The sequence below is a fragment of the Balaenoptera physalus genome, assembly GCF_965194825.1.
Source record: "Balaenoptera physalus genome assembly, chromosome: 16".
NCBI classification, from domain to species: Eukaryota; Metazoa; Chordata; class Mammalia; order Artiodactyla; family Balaenopteridae; genus Balaenoptera; species Balaenoptera physalus.
The window spans coordinates 21,246,765-21,259,737 of NC_138898.1; the positions used below are offsets into that span (position 1 = coordinate 21,246,765).

The following is a 12,973-nucleotide window of genomic DNA, read 5'->3' on the forward strand; positions in this document are numbered from 1 at the left end:
ATGCCATTTAAAAATCCTTGCTAATTTGATCACCTTGTGCATTAATCTACAAACTTCTCTCTTTGATTCTTTTCCCCTAATTATGTTTACTTCTTACTGCCTTCATCCCTTTTGTTTCATTAAAGTCTTTATCTGTTAATTAAACTGCAATCAACATATTGTAAAAAATAGGTTTCTCTACGCTTAAACACAATGCTGATAAACTTCAAGCAAGTAAAGAGTGTACCTCAGAGAAGTGCTACTATTTGCAGTAGTTTCCACACCAGTACTGATTTCTGTCATCAGGTCTGAGAGGGGAAAGTTTTCTGGAAGAAAATCATAGCATTACAATTAATATCTCCCTCCTAGGAAACCTATTTTCCTAATCTCTTCACATAGTGGGCAACAAATATATGGACTGCGCTATCCTAAAATACATAATCCTAACTATTCTTCACAAATTAAAAAAAAAAATTCTCCCTTAAGACATATTTTAGATAAGTTCATCTAAAGCAGAGAGTTTTTACAGAACATAATCTATAGTCTTGGAGGGCTTGGAAATAGCTTTAGAAGTTCTGGAAAGCAACTATCACACTTTCTTATAAACTCTGAGCTGGATGAGATTCTAGGATAAATACACATTTCTAATATTCTTATGCAGCTTACATAAAAATCATGAGAAACATATCCATAGCAGAATCCCTAAGGACAAATTAATCTTTACACTAAAATAAGACAGTAGGGTCTGTGGAACGAGGGTGAGGGAGGTGTTCCCCCTTCTCCTTTCCAGAGGTTCTGGGGTAACTGGGGGCTACATGCAGTGGGACCAAGTGGCCACAAACCAGTAACTGTCATACCAAGAAGAGCTAAAGGCTTTTTGTAACCATGAGTCTCATCAAATCTTCACAACTATGAAATAAGTGCTGGATCACTCATTTAACAGATGAGTGACCTAAGGTTTAATGAAATCCAGGCTTGCTGAACTCCAGTCCCAGCTCTTGGCCACCATATAGGGCCTATGCTGCCACTCACTTTAGACATTTAACAAGTCATCATCATCCTATTATAATCTTATTTATGGACAAAGTCCTTACACAGTACCTATATCATCATAGCGTTCCACCCAGACTACAGAAACTCTTGTCTCAGGTCCAAGGGGAGGCACAGGGCGCCCCTGAGGCAGCTTCTTCATTCTGGAACTGGGACTGAGCTATATGAGGCAGAGAAAAGCAGAAGAGGGGAAGAAAAACAAACAAATAAAAAACACTGGCTTAACAAAACTACAACCATACATTCATCAAGCTACCCAGTGAAATAAGGATCATGTCATGGGAAGTCACTTCTGGAAAAAAGTATAAAATACGTTTGCAGAAAAGCCCTTCTTTGGTTCCTCTGTTTATCAAGTCTCAAACTAGAACAAGGAAATGAAGGTCTAGAAACTTCAAATGAAAAAAAGATAAGGAACACTAAACAATTATAGTTATAAAAATAAAATTTGATGCAACGTCTTAATGAGTGCTTAAAAAGGATCTGAGTCTATCTCTATGGTCAGAAAGCAGTACGATTTTTCCATCATAGCAACATCACTGATTTGCCTGGGGATCCTTTCAGTGTTGAATTCTTGTCAACAGCTTTTCCTGTATCTACTGATATAATGATATGATTTTTCTTTCCTTAAGTTTGTTAGTAGTCTGCAAAGTATGTGGTATATAAAAACATGGTGCTTTAAGAGTTGTCATTCTTTGGATTTTAAGAAATAACCAAGCTTTATGTGTTTTATTTCTTTTTCTTATTTCCCTGCATAAAACCTCTACTATCTTGTGAAGAGAAGTAGTGAGAGCAAACATCCTTGCCTCCATTTGGGGGAAAAGCTTTCAGAATAATGTGTAAGTATAATGTTAGCTGCAGGTTTCTAGTAGAGTTCTGTTTCAGGTTGAGGAAGTTCCCTTCTGATCGTAACCACGTTGGCATTCAGAAAATGAGTAGCAATCCCTGACTATTAGATCTGACTAAAATTCTGCATTACCTGACTTGTTCTTCTCCAAACTGTGTTCTGTGAAACCTTTTTAAAGGTAGCAACTCATGATTTTCAAAATCAGTCTACTTCAGAGAGTTTTATATAAGTTAACTTTTTTTCCTAAATCAATTTTAAAGGTGAACCTCTCCCATATTCTTTTAAGCAAATACTTACGTTAAAAATAATTGTAATTGTAGAAAGAGCCAAATTAAACCCCTTTACAATGGAAGAAGGGCTTCAGAAAAGTTTACACTACACTTCGTCTTTTTTATTATTTGTTCTAAATCAATTTTCTTACACCTGTAAACTGATCCTGTACTCTTGTTATCACTTACTCGGTCACTTTCCAGTAAGGATTAAGACATAACATGAGGGGAGAACACAGATAAGACATAACATCTGATTAAGGTAAGAAAAAAGGATAAAAGTAAAATGCTGTCTTCTTGTAGTAGCTGCTGTGTTGCCTCACTCAGTGCATTTATTCAAACACTGGGCGATTCTTCAAAATGCTATCATCTGTGTGTTGTCAGACTTAAGTTGAATTTTGCATGATTAATGCTATGAAATGTATAGTAACAGTTGTACCATTAGTGGATATTTTAGGGACCAAATAAAAACCTAGGCTTGAGACGGAATGGGTGAAAGAACCGAGCATGGAACTGAAATGGCTAAATCAAGGAAAACAACAAAGGCTGAATTAGAATTAAATATTTGTTGCAAGCTGAAAAAAAGAAAATCATAAGAATTTGATTAAAAAAAATTAAGATACTAATGAATCAGTACTGCTATAATTACTCTCTGGGTTAAAGTTAAAAGCTTTTCAGGTGCGATTCTATAATTACTTCCATTTCACTACAAATTTTTGGAGGTTTATCAACAAAGTGACTTACCCTCTGTGAGGAATTAAGATTGTCTGTGTGATTAGGGAAAAGCTCAAGCGTCAGGGATGGCTGTTTCAGAATTCCTGGCATAAGATCCATATTTGAATCACTATCTTGCTCTGAGATGTTACTTTCCAACGAATCAGCTATAGCGTAAAGAAAAAAAATAATTATAATCCCTACTACTTCTTTAGAGCAAACGTGTTTATTAAACTAGTTATGCTAACACTCCAACCTAAGTCACTTAAGCAAAGCATTGCTTCTACAGCAAGGGCTGGCAAAGTTTTTCTGCAAAGGATCAGGTAATAAATATTTCAGGCTTTGCTGGCTATACAGGTCACTACTGCATATTCTTCTTTGTATTTTATTTACAACCCTTTAAAAATGTAAATACCATTCTTAGTGTTCTGAATTTTGCCTGTGTGCCGTAATTTGCTGGCTCTGGCTCTACTGAGCTGGTGCAAACAGGCTGGGCCAGAGACACCAGGCAGGGACTCAGTTCATAGAGGACAGATGGCGCCTGGCTTCTGGAATTCAGGTGGTAGATCACAGCCTTGACATGAAGGCAAACAGCTGCTAAGGCACTGACCTAGACCATGGAAGGCCCCTCCTGCCAGGGACACAACTGGCCCCAGAGTAAGAGACAGAGAGGGGCCTAGAGTGCAAAATTAAGGGTCCAAATACAAAGGTTAGGAGGCCGCTAGGTAGGCTAGGGTACAACAAGTCATTAGCCTAGAGATGAGATCATCCAAGTGTGGTGTGCAGCATCCTATCCTATGGATGGTCTCAATGAAGAAGCTGAAGTTTTCCACCTACTGCCTGGTCAGGCACAAAGAAATGAGTTTAATTTGCAGGAAGCAAAGGTTCTAGGCAAAATAAGACTAAGAATTCAGACTGAGAAGTAATGATCACTCCTGATCCTTGAGAAGAACAGGCTTAATCACCACCTTTTCTAGGCTGAAGTTTCTCCTCCTCAGTGTTAGAAGATCAGCCAGATGCCATCATGAGAGCCTTCCAATTGCAGTATTCTCTGGGGTTCCATATAAAGGCTCTCACATGGAAACAAGGAAGCAGGTGAGGGCTTACTCATAATTAGAGAAAGAAATGAATAAACTGGAAAATAGGGCTTCTATGTATTAATCAGATTAAAAAAAGTTAAAAAATGGGCCAAAGTGGATCTCCTTTATTTAAAAATTATTATTAGAGGGTCAGTCTTCTTGTTTTTAACTACTTTCCTTTAGTTAAGAGGGGATAACATCCTGTACCTCTGCATAATCTAAAAGCTATCATGCCTTCGAAGCTGAAGAATGTCTTAGATGACTTCAGAATCTCCCCCAATGCAATACTACTGCACAAACCAGTGAATACAAAAATAGTTCCATACAAAAAAATGCCCTTACTTAAGGACTCCACAGAAGAAGGAACCACAAAAGCTATTTCCGTAAGGGCATCAGCATAATACAGCACCTTCTTCTGTCCGTTGAAAATGCTAGCCCCAGCATCTTCAGAGGAAATCACTTCATCTAGGAATGAGAAACACTACATTACTGCTCTAAAAAGTGGGGAAAACCAATATCATCCTGCTTCATGAAATTTTAACTGGTTAATAAAGTGATAATAAATAGAAGGTACATTTTCAACATGAACCAATTAATGTGTAAGAAGAATAAACCATAAATGTTCATTAAATGTCTTTATACTAACTTTATTTTTTAAATTAGAAGTCGTATTTTTTAAAAATTTATTTTATTTATTCATTTTTGGCTGTGCTGGGTCTTCGTTGCTGCGTGCGGGCTTTCTCTAGTTGCAGCGAGCGGGGGATACTCTTCATTGCAGTGCACGGGCTTCTCATTGTGGTGGCTTCCCTTTGTTGTGGAGCACAGGCTCTAGGCATACGGGCTTCAGTAGTTGCGGCACACGGGCTCAGTAGTTGTGGCGTGCAGGCTCAGTAGTTGTGGTGCACGTACACTAACTTTAAATCATAAAATCTTAATTTCATACTTTCTGAAACTACTCTAAATCAGACCACTTTTGATTAGCAGGACCTTTAGCTCATCTGTATAAGGCGGATTTAGGGAACAGTCTTTTTGGAAGAGGTAACAGTAATCAAAAGGGAGAAGACTACCACAGTCCCTCTGAAGGGAAGGGGGACAGATGCCTGCGTGTGTGTACTCTTGCTTTCAAGGCATTTCCTGTCCCTGGTCTCTCTCTACTGCTCCTCAGCTTTGCTTCTGTTCCACTTTCTCCAGTGATCAGTGATATAATATGAAAGTGTACAGGCAGTTTAGTAATAGTATCTGCTCTAAGCCAGCAAGATTGAATTAACAAAAGTAACACTCCTGAGAGCTAGTATAGTTTTCAATTAAAATGAACACAAAGCCCTGCCCTTAATACATAAAAGATCAACAACCTGACAAAAAACTGGGAAGAGGAAATGAACAAGTAGTTCTCAGGTAAGAAATAAAAATATGAGAAGATGCTGAAACTCAATCATAATTAAAAATAGAAAATTCCTCATCTAACAGACCGGAAGACACCTGAATTGGTGAGGATGTGGCAAACAGAAGTTTAGACCAGAGGTTAGCAAACTTTTTCTGTGAAGGATCAGATAGTAAATAAGGCTTTGCATGCCATATGGTCTCTGTCATGACTACTTAAGTCTGCCGTTGTAGCATGAAAGCAGTCAGATAATACATGAAGAAGCGTGGCTGAGATCCAATAAAACTTTATTTACAAAAACAGGCATGGGCTGTAGTTGCTGACTCCCGGTTTAGATGCTGGGCAGGCACTTGTGTCTACTGCAGTACACACTGTGGTTACTGCCCCAACATCCACTCCACCCTCCCCTCCTCTACCTTGTTTATCTCTATCAGGATCATTCCATCTCTCTTGCCACAGAGACAGGCTCAGGGTGGTCCAATCACTGCGTATCTCAGGATTTGGGGAGAAGGGAGGTTCTGAGACTCAGCTAATCTTTCCTCTTCAGACTAGTGTGGTATGTGAATGTAAAGCCTAGAACTGCCTTATTTGCACTATGAGGAAAGCCAGGCTGGGACAAAGCCAACACATGGAAAACAGAGCTAAAGGAAAACTGCAGAGAAATAGAACAGGACTGCTGATCAAATGGCAACAAAAAATGTACACTAATCTCTGGAATTTTCAGTTATATGAGGCAATAAATGACCTTCAAAATCTAAGCCAATTTGGGTCGGGTTTTCTATTACCTGCAACCTTAAGCATCCAACTGATACATTTATCAAACTAAATCCTTTATCAATTCTACTTATGAGAACTTAGTCTATAAATACACTCAAGCACATATTAAAGGTTATGTGGCAACTAAAATTAGAGCATATCCTCAAATACTTTGATTCAATCTTGGTTGAAAGTAGAAAAAATTACAAGTCTCAAGTCACAATGATATTCAATGGGAAACCTTGAGAGAGTATAATCTTGTTGACAGAAAAACTCTGCTAATTCAAAGCACGGACATAGGCATTACCCACTTGAGAAAGGTATTATTAACTTTCCAGTGATTTCAGGAGCCCCCAGAACAAAAAGCACTAGCCAGGTGGGGGAAAGGCCTTAAGTTTAAACTTATACTTGCTCTGGTACTTGTTATCCTGATTACAGTTCCTCAGGAGGATTTGCAGAGATGGGCATGAATCTCTCAGAGATAGTCAGCTGTTTACTACAAAGATTTTTATATAATATCTCAAGAATGTAACTTAAATGACAGCCACAAAGTCTAAACAACACACCTGTTAATAGAAAACTATATTTATTAGACAAAATACACTTGTTAGGAAACTGTATTGTTTGCTATAATCTATTATAATATTGTTATAGAAAATGGAATTTGTTCACTCACACTCCAAAAAAGGAACTTATTAACCTTGTGATAATTAGGCCATTAATTTTATATTAATTAACTCTGTCATTATATATGTATATAACATATACATTCATTTATATATACATATACATAAGTATTCCCCATATTAACAGAAAATGTCTGGAAGACTATACAATTATTAAGTGACCTCCTGTGAGGATTAGAGGAAAGAGGCTTTTCCATTCTATACCTCTGCTTGTTTTTTTTAATAAGACTACAAACTAACAGTAAAGGGGGAAAAGTCAAGAGTAACAAAACAAGAAAAAACAGATGAACATATGAGGTTTACCTTGTTCAGGTCCTTCACCATCATCGCAACTGTTAATAGACCAACTGGTGGAAACATGCCCAGTCCAGCCAGGGTGTCTGCCCACATCTACCGCCCAGCCAAGGGAGAGCAAAAATTCTAGGAAATGTGGCTGAACATTTCTGGAAGACTCCACATTCTTTAAAATCTGAAATACATAACAATCATCAGATATAATGAAGGAAACAAAAGAGCGTATCAAAATAAGCTTCATAAAAATCGATTCACTTTGAAGTGTCTGATAAATCAAGCCCAAGCTTAGAATAAACTGGGGACTATATATATCACTGTAGTTAAAAACGCATGCTTCCAAGTTAGATAGATTTGGGTTCAAATCCTGGCTGGGCCTTGGGCAAGTTTCTTAACCCCACTGCTTCAGTTTCTTCATCTATAAAGTGAGTAATAATGATGGTTGTGAAGATTAGGTGAGATAATACAAGAAAGTCCTTTAGCTCCCTCCCTAGCAAAATAATTATTGAGCTAGACATGTTTACTAAAAGTAAACAAAAAACACTAAGTCCCCACCTTCACAGAGTCTGATTAGTGAAAAACATTACATAGGTATGTGATTATTTACTTACAAATCTTGACAAATGCTATAAAAAGTATAAACCTATTAAAAATTCAATAATTAATGAGTGGGAAAACATCCTTCTCTTAGTCCAAAGAAGAGAATGCAACCATTCCAGAAAAAAATGAAGTGACCAGAAGGGTCTCTCCTCTTTACCAAGTACCAAACTTAATTCCTGGGCTTCAGAAAGAAAAGTCCCTTGTTCTAAAACAGTGGTTCTCATGGGGGTGATTTTGCTCTCCAGGGGACATGTGGCAATGTCTGGAGACATTTTTGATATCACAACTGGTGGGGCACTGCTGGGACCTAGTGAGTAGAGGCCAAAGATGCTGCTGTATGTCCTATTCTATAGAACAGCTCCCATAACAAGGAATTATCCGGCCCAAAATAGCAACAATGCTTCTGTTGAAAACCCAATGCTAGAGGAAGAAAAAGGAGAAATCCTCTACAAATTAAAAATGAGATGGGGAGAGGGGTAGTGTATCAACATCACCTGGGGAATCTCTTAAAACATAAGATTCTCTTAGCCTACTCCAGAACTTCTCTATCAGATCAGCAGAGATAAGATCCTGGAATTACTACTTTTAAAAGCTCTCCCAAGTAACTTTTGATGCAGCCAGTCCATAGATCACTGATGTAGTTCATACAATGTTAATCAATGGCAAGACCATCTGGAGGCCTAATAAAGTTAAAATATGTGGTGTGTTACGTCGAATACTTCTCAATCCACTGGGCATCGTTGCCAGGCCATTATCTCTTAAACATATCATCTCTTAAACACATCATCTCCTTAGAAGTGTACCTGTTTAGTTCACCCATATCCCTTCATGTTCTTCTAAGTGCCAGGAAACTGATTTGACATCCAGTTCTCCTTTTCTTCCAATTAAAAATTTTTTTCAGAAGTGAAACTTTTAAATAAACAACTTGAAAATTTAGTCAAGATGCAATAAGTAAGCCAAATTCAACTTGCAGGCCACTGGCTGGCAGCTGGAAATTAATCTAAATCTTCCCTGTGGCTAGGGAAGGCAGGTCTCAGCCATTCTAAAGGAGGCCTCAGAGAATCTTATTGTTTTCTAGTCACACTCAGTCCCTAGAAAGCTAAGGAAACTCAACCGGTGTAAGAATTACCTCAAGGGTTTATAAAATTTACAGCATAAAAATTTACCCCCAAAATCCAGAAATCTTACCTCCTGGTTTGTTTTCTGACCTGGCTTCATATAGAAAATAAAAACTGTGTCGAAGGGACGACATGGCAAGAGATCCAGATACCCAATGTCATCAAAAAATCCAGGTATCATGGAGTCAAGTGCGATAAGGTGAGGAGGTAGACGACTATTTGCAGGTTCCTATCGCCAAAGGAAGAAGGGAGAAATTATTATCTCTCTTCATCATTCTAATTATAAAAGCAATACTTGCTCATGTTTTAATAAACATTAAGTTAAAAAAAAATTATAAAGTGGCAGCAATAAGCACAACTATAATCCCAAACTACAGAAACTATTTAACATGCTTGTGTACTTCCTTCCAGTTCTCTTATTTGCCTTTTTCTGTTGAAAGACAGTTGAAATCTTAATATGTATATAATTTAAAATCCTATTTTCTCTATAAAATATCAAGCTTTCTAGAAAAAAATTTTATATGTATTTTATTCTTATTCATTGCCCGTGTTAATGCAAAATGGTACAGCCATGCTGGGAGGCAATTTGGCAGTTTCTTGCAAAGCTAAACATAGTCTTACCATACAGTGAAGCAATTACATAACTTGGTATTTTCCCATATGAATTAAAAACATGTCTACACAAAAACCTGCACACAAATGTTTACAGCAGCTTTATTCATAATGGCCAAAACTTGCAAGCAACCAAGGTGTCTTTCTGTAGGTGAATGGATACGTAGACTGTGATACATCCACACAATGGAATATTATTCAATGATAAAAAGAAATGTGCTATCAAGTCACAAAAAGACATGGAGGAAACATAAATGCAAATTGCTAAGTGAAAGAAGCCAATCTGAAGAGGCTACATACTATATGATTCCAACTATATGACATTCTGGAAAAGGCAAAACTGTAGAGACAGTAAAAAATCAGGGGTTGGGTGGGGGAAGGAGGAGGAAATATGTCTAAGAAGATTACACTGGACTTTTAGGGCAGTGAAACTATTCTGTATAATGCTATAATGATGGACACATGTTATTACGCATTTGTCAAAACCCACAGAATTGTACAACACAGAGTGAACTCTAATGTAAACTATGGACTTCAGTTAATAATCCATCCCATACTGGTTCATCACTTGTTACAGATGTGTCACAACAATGCAAGATGTTACAATACGAGAAACTATGTGTGTGGAGGAAGAGAGGTTATATGGGAGGTCTCTCTACTTTCTACTCAATTGTTCTGCAAACCTAAAACTGCTTTAAAAAATAGTCTATTAATTTTTTAAGGCATTTTTTGTTTTGTTTCCCCCCATCCCTTATCTTCTTTGAGACCCTGATCTTGCCCAGCAGGTTGGGCCATGCACGGTATTTTTCAGGAAAGCATCCCCCAGAGACGGCAAGGATTACTCTCTTCTACAATAGCAAGGATCGTGAGCCTGGTCTTCTAGTCCATTATGTAACATTCCTAACAGGGGTTGAGGCAACACCCTATCATCAAAAACATTACTATTTTTGCAGTCAAACAGAAGAGTATTCACACTATGAAATAAGTAAGACTACAAATAGCCTCGCATCAATTCAGGTCAGATTTTTCCACTAAGTGAATTTTATACAAACATACAAAAGAACTTCTAGTTTTCATTTTTCACTTTGAAATCATGGATAAGGAACTGTAGACCTGCAGCATGCTATGATACACCTTATAGGACAAAGGCTCCTCATTCTTTCTTTTTTAAATAAGCTATCTCATCAGCTTGTTCTTCTGGATGATCTTCTGATTCAGGAATATAACATGCATATGTTTTATATCTCTTAACTCTTAATAACTTTATTTAAAGTTTTTCCCTCTAGGTCTGTGTTTTAATACATTTTCTTAGAATAACTTTTGTCAATATCGCAGTTTTACAACTGCGCAAACTGAGGTATTTTGGCATCATATTTCTAACTGGATATTAGAGCCACAGTCATTAATATCTGTACTTTGTGTGTAGTGATCTTAATTCTCATTTACTTTAAACATTCTATTGATTCTCTTATGGCTGTCTAATTAGAAATCATATTACCTGGGAACTGTCTTTTCCTTTCCAATGGTTTTTTTCCTCTTATTTAGTTTCTTTTAATATTTCACTGACTTTCCTGGTTTTGATACTATACTGTAGTTATGTAAGATGTTACCCGTTGGGCGAACCTCCCTGCACATTTTAAAAAAATGTTTCTGTTAATCTATAATTATTTAAAAATTAAAATAGGGACTTCCCTGGTGGTGCAGTGGTTGAGAATCTGCCTGCCAATGCAGGGGACACGGGTTCGAGCCCTGGTCTGGGAAGATCCCACATGCCGCGGAGCAACTGGGCCCGTGAGCCACAACTACTAAGCCTGCGCGTCTGGAGCCTGTGCTCCGCAACAAGAGAGGCCGCGATAGTGAGAGGCCCGCACACCGCGATGAAGAGTGGCCCCCGTTTGCCGCAACTAGAGAAAGCCCTCACACAGAAACGAAGACCCAGCACAGCCAAAAATAAAATAAATAAATAAATAAATAAATAATTTTTTAAAAAAGAGTTACTTCTTCTCCAGTTATTAAAAAAAAAAAAAAAAGAATTCGCCTGCATATGCAGGGGAGACGGGTTCAATCCCTGGTCCGGGAAGACCCCACATGCCACGGAGCAACTAAGCCCACTCGCTGCAACTACTGAGCCCACGTGCCTCAACTACTGAAGCCTGCGTGCTCTAGGGCCCGCATACCACAACTACTGAGCCCGCATACTGCAACAACTGAAGCCCATGCGCCTAGAGCCCGTGCTCCACAACAAGAGAAGCCACCGCAATGAGAAACCCGCGCACCTCAATGAAGAGTAGCCCCCACTCGCCACAACTAGAAAAAGCCCACGTGCAGCAATGAAGACTCAACACAGCCAAAAAAAAATTTTTTTTTAAATTAAAAATAAAATAAAAATAACTTTCCATTAACTAAAAAACTCTCAGTGTTAAACAGTGGCCAAGGTAGATATCCTTTACCTCTGATTTTTAACAAAGGGTGGTTCTAGTTTCCTCATTCCCCATCTCGCTTCCTAAAGAGGCTGCCATTTACTGAGATCTACATTACTGGCCGTGGCTAAGTTTTTGGTTTTTTGTTTATTCATTTTTTTAAAAATCAGACTGAATATTATTCTACTGAATACTGACTGTTTTATTGACTGATCTGCTAAAATAGGATCAAATTATTTTCTTAATAACTTTACTAATATTTACCAATAACTGACTCTCCTTGAGTTCCTAGGATAAACCTTACTTGGTTGTAGAAGTTAATTTGTTTAACACGCTGCTGAATTCAGTTTTACTAGCATTCTCCTTAACACTTTTGCACATATATTCATAAGTAAAGACTGGTTTATAGCTTTTTCGTATGTGTGTGCTGTCCGGTTTAAGTTATTAGAGATAAGCTAAGATTCATAAAATAAACCAGTTTACTTTCTGACTTTTTCCTATGTTCTGTCTCTCTTTTTTTTTTAATATTTATTTGGCTGTGCTGGGTCTTAGTTGCAGCACGCGGGATCTTCATCGCAGCATGCAGGCTCTTAGTTGCGGCATGCAGGCTCTTAGTTGTGGCATGTGGGATCTAATTCCCGGGATCGAACCTGGGCCCCCTGCATTGGAAGTGCGGAGTCTTAACCACTGGACCACCAGGGAAGTCCCTTTTTCCTATGTTCTGAACCAGGTGAGAAAGCATGAGAATTATTTCCTTGAAAGCTTAAAAATTTCAAGCAGAATAGATAACATGAAAGGAAAACTGCAATCTCAGAGACAGGGCTGTTAAGGCTCTTCTTGTCTCCCTTCAGTCCACAGAATGTAATATTTTCTTCCAGTATATTTTTATTTACTGCTTCTACTCTGTTCAATTTTCTCCACTAGGAATACCACTAATCATTTGTAGACTGTATCTTTGTTCCTGGCCTTCCATAGTTACCGCTGTATTTCTCATTATTTTCCTCTTTCTGTTGTTTTCTTCTGTGTTTTAAGAGATTTTTACTTTTTACTTTCCACCACTAACTCAATTTTCTACAACATAAAATATTTTTCATCTACATGCTGAAATCCAAACTCAGTCAGCAATGTTCCCCTCTGCTTTCCTTAAAAGTTAAATGGCCTTTAACCAAGTAGC

At 37.8% G+C, this 12,973-nt stretch overlaps 1 protein-coding gene and 1 long non-coding RNA gene across 8 annotated transcripts in view; one reads left to right on the forward strand and one right to left on the reverse strand.

Annotated features, from left to right (window-relative positions):
• LOC309645411 overlaps positions 1-11,358 on the forward strand; it is a 377,709-nt gene extending 366,351 nt beyond the window's left edge. Inside the window, exon 2 of the long non-coding RNA XR_014254879.1 lies at positions 11,064-11,358. This is a non-coding gene — a long non-coding RNA (uncharacterized lncRNA). The remainder of the gene's footprint in view (positions 1-11,063) is intronic.
• The window catches only part of RALGAPB (Ral GTPase activating protein non-catalytic subunit beta), a 105,605-nt gene that overhangs the window by 6,915 nt on the left and 85,717 nt on the right, over positions 1-12,973 (reverse strand). For all 7 annotated transcript variants that reach the window (XM_082430068.1, XM_082430064.1, XM_082430066.1 and 4 more), the window contains 6 exons: positions 8,838-8,996; positions 7,062-7,227; positions 4,278-4,400; positions 2,887-3,023; positions 1,081-1,189; positions 227-305 (listed from right to left, as the gene is read on the reverse strand). In XM_082430068.1, coding sequence (XP_082286194.1) covers positions 227-305; positions 1,081-1,189; positions 2,887-3,023; positions 4,278-4,400; positions 7,062-7,227; positions 8,838-8,996 — 773 coding nt within the window. The remainder of the gene's footprint in view (positions 1-226; positions 306-1,080; positions 1,190-2,886; positions 3,024-4,277; positions 4,401-7,061; positions 7,228-8,837; positions 8,997-12,973) is intronic.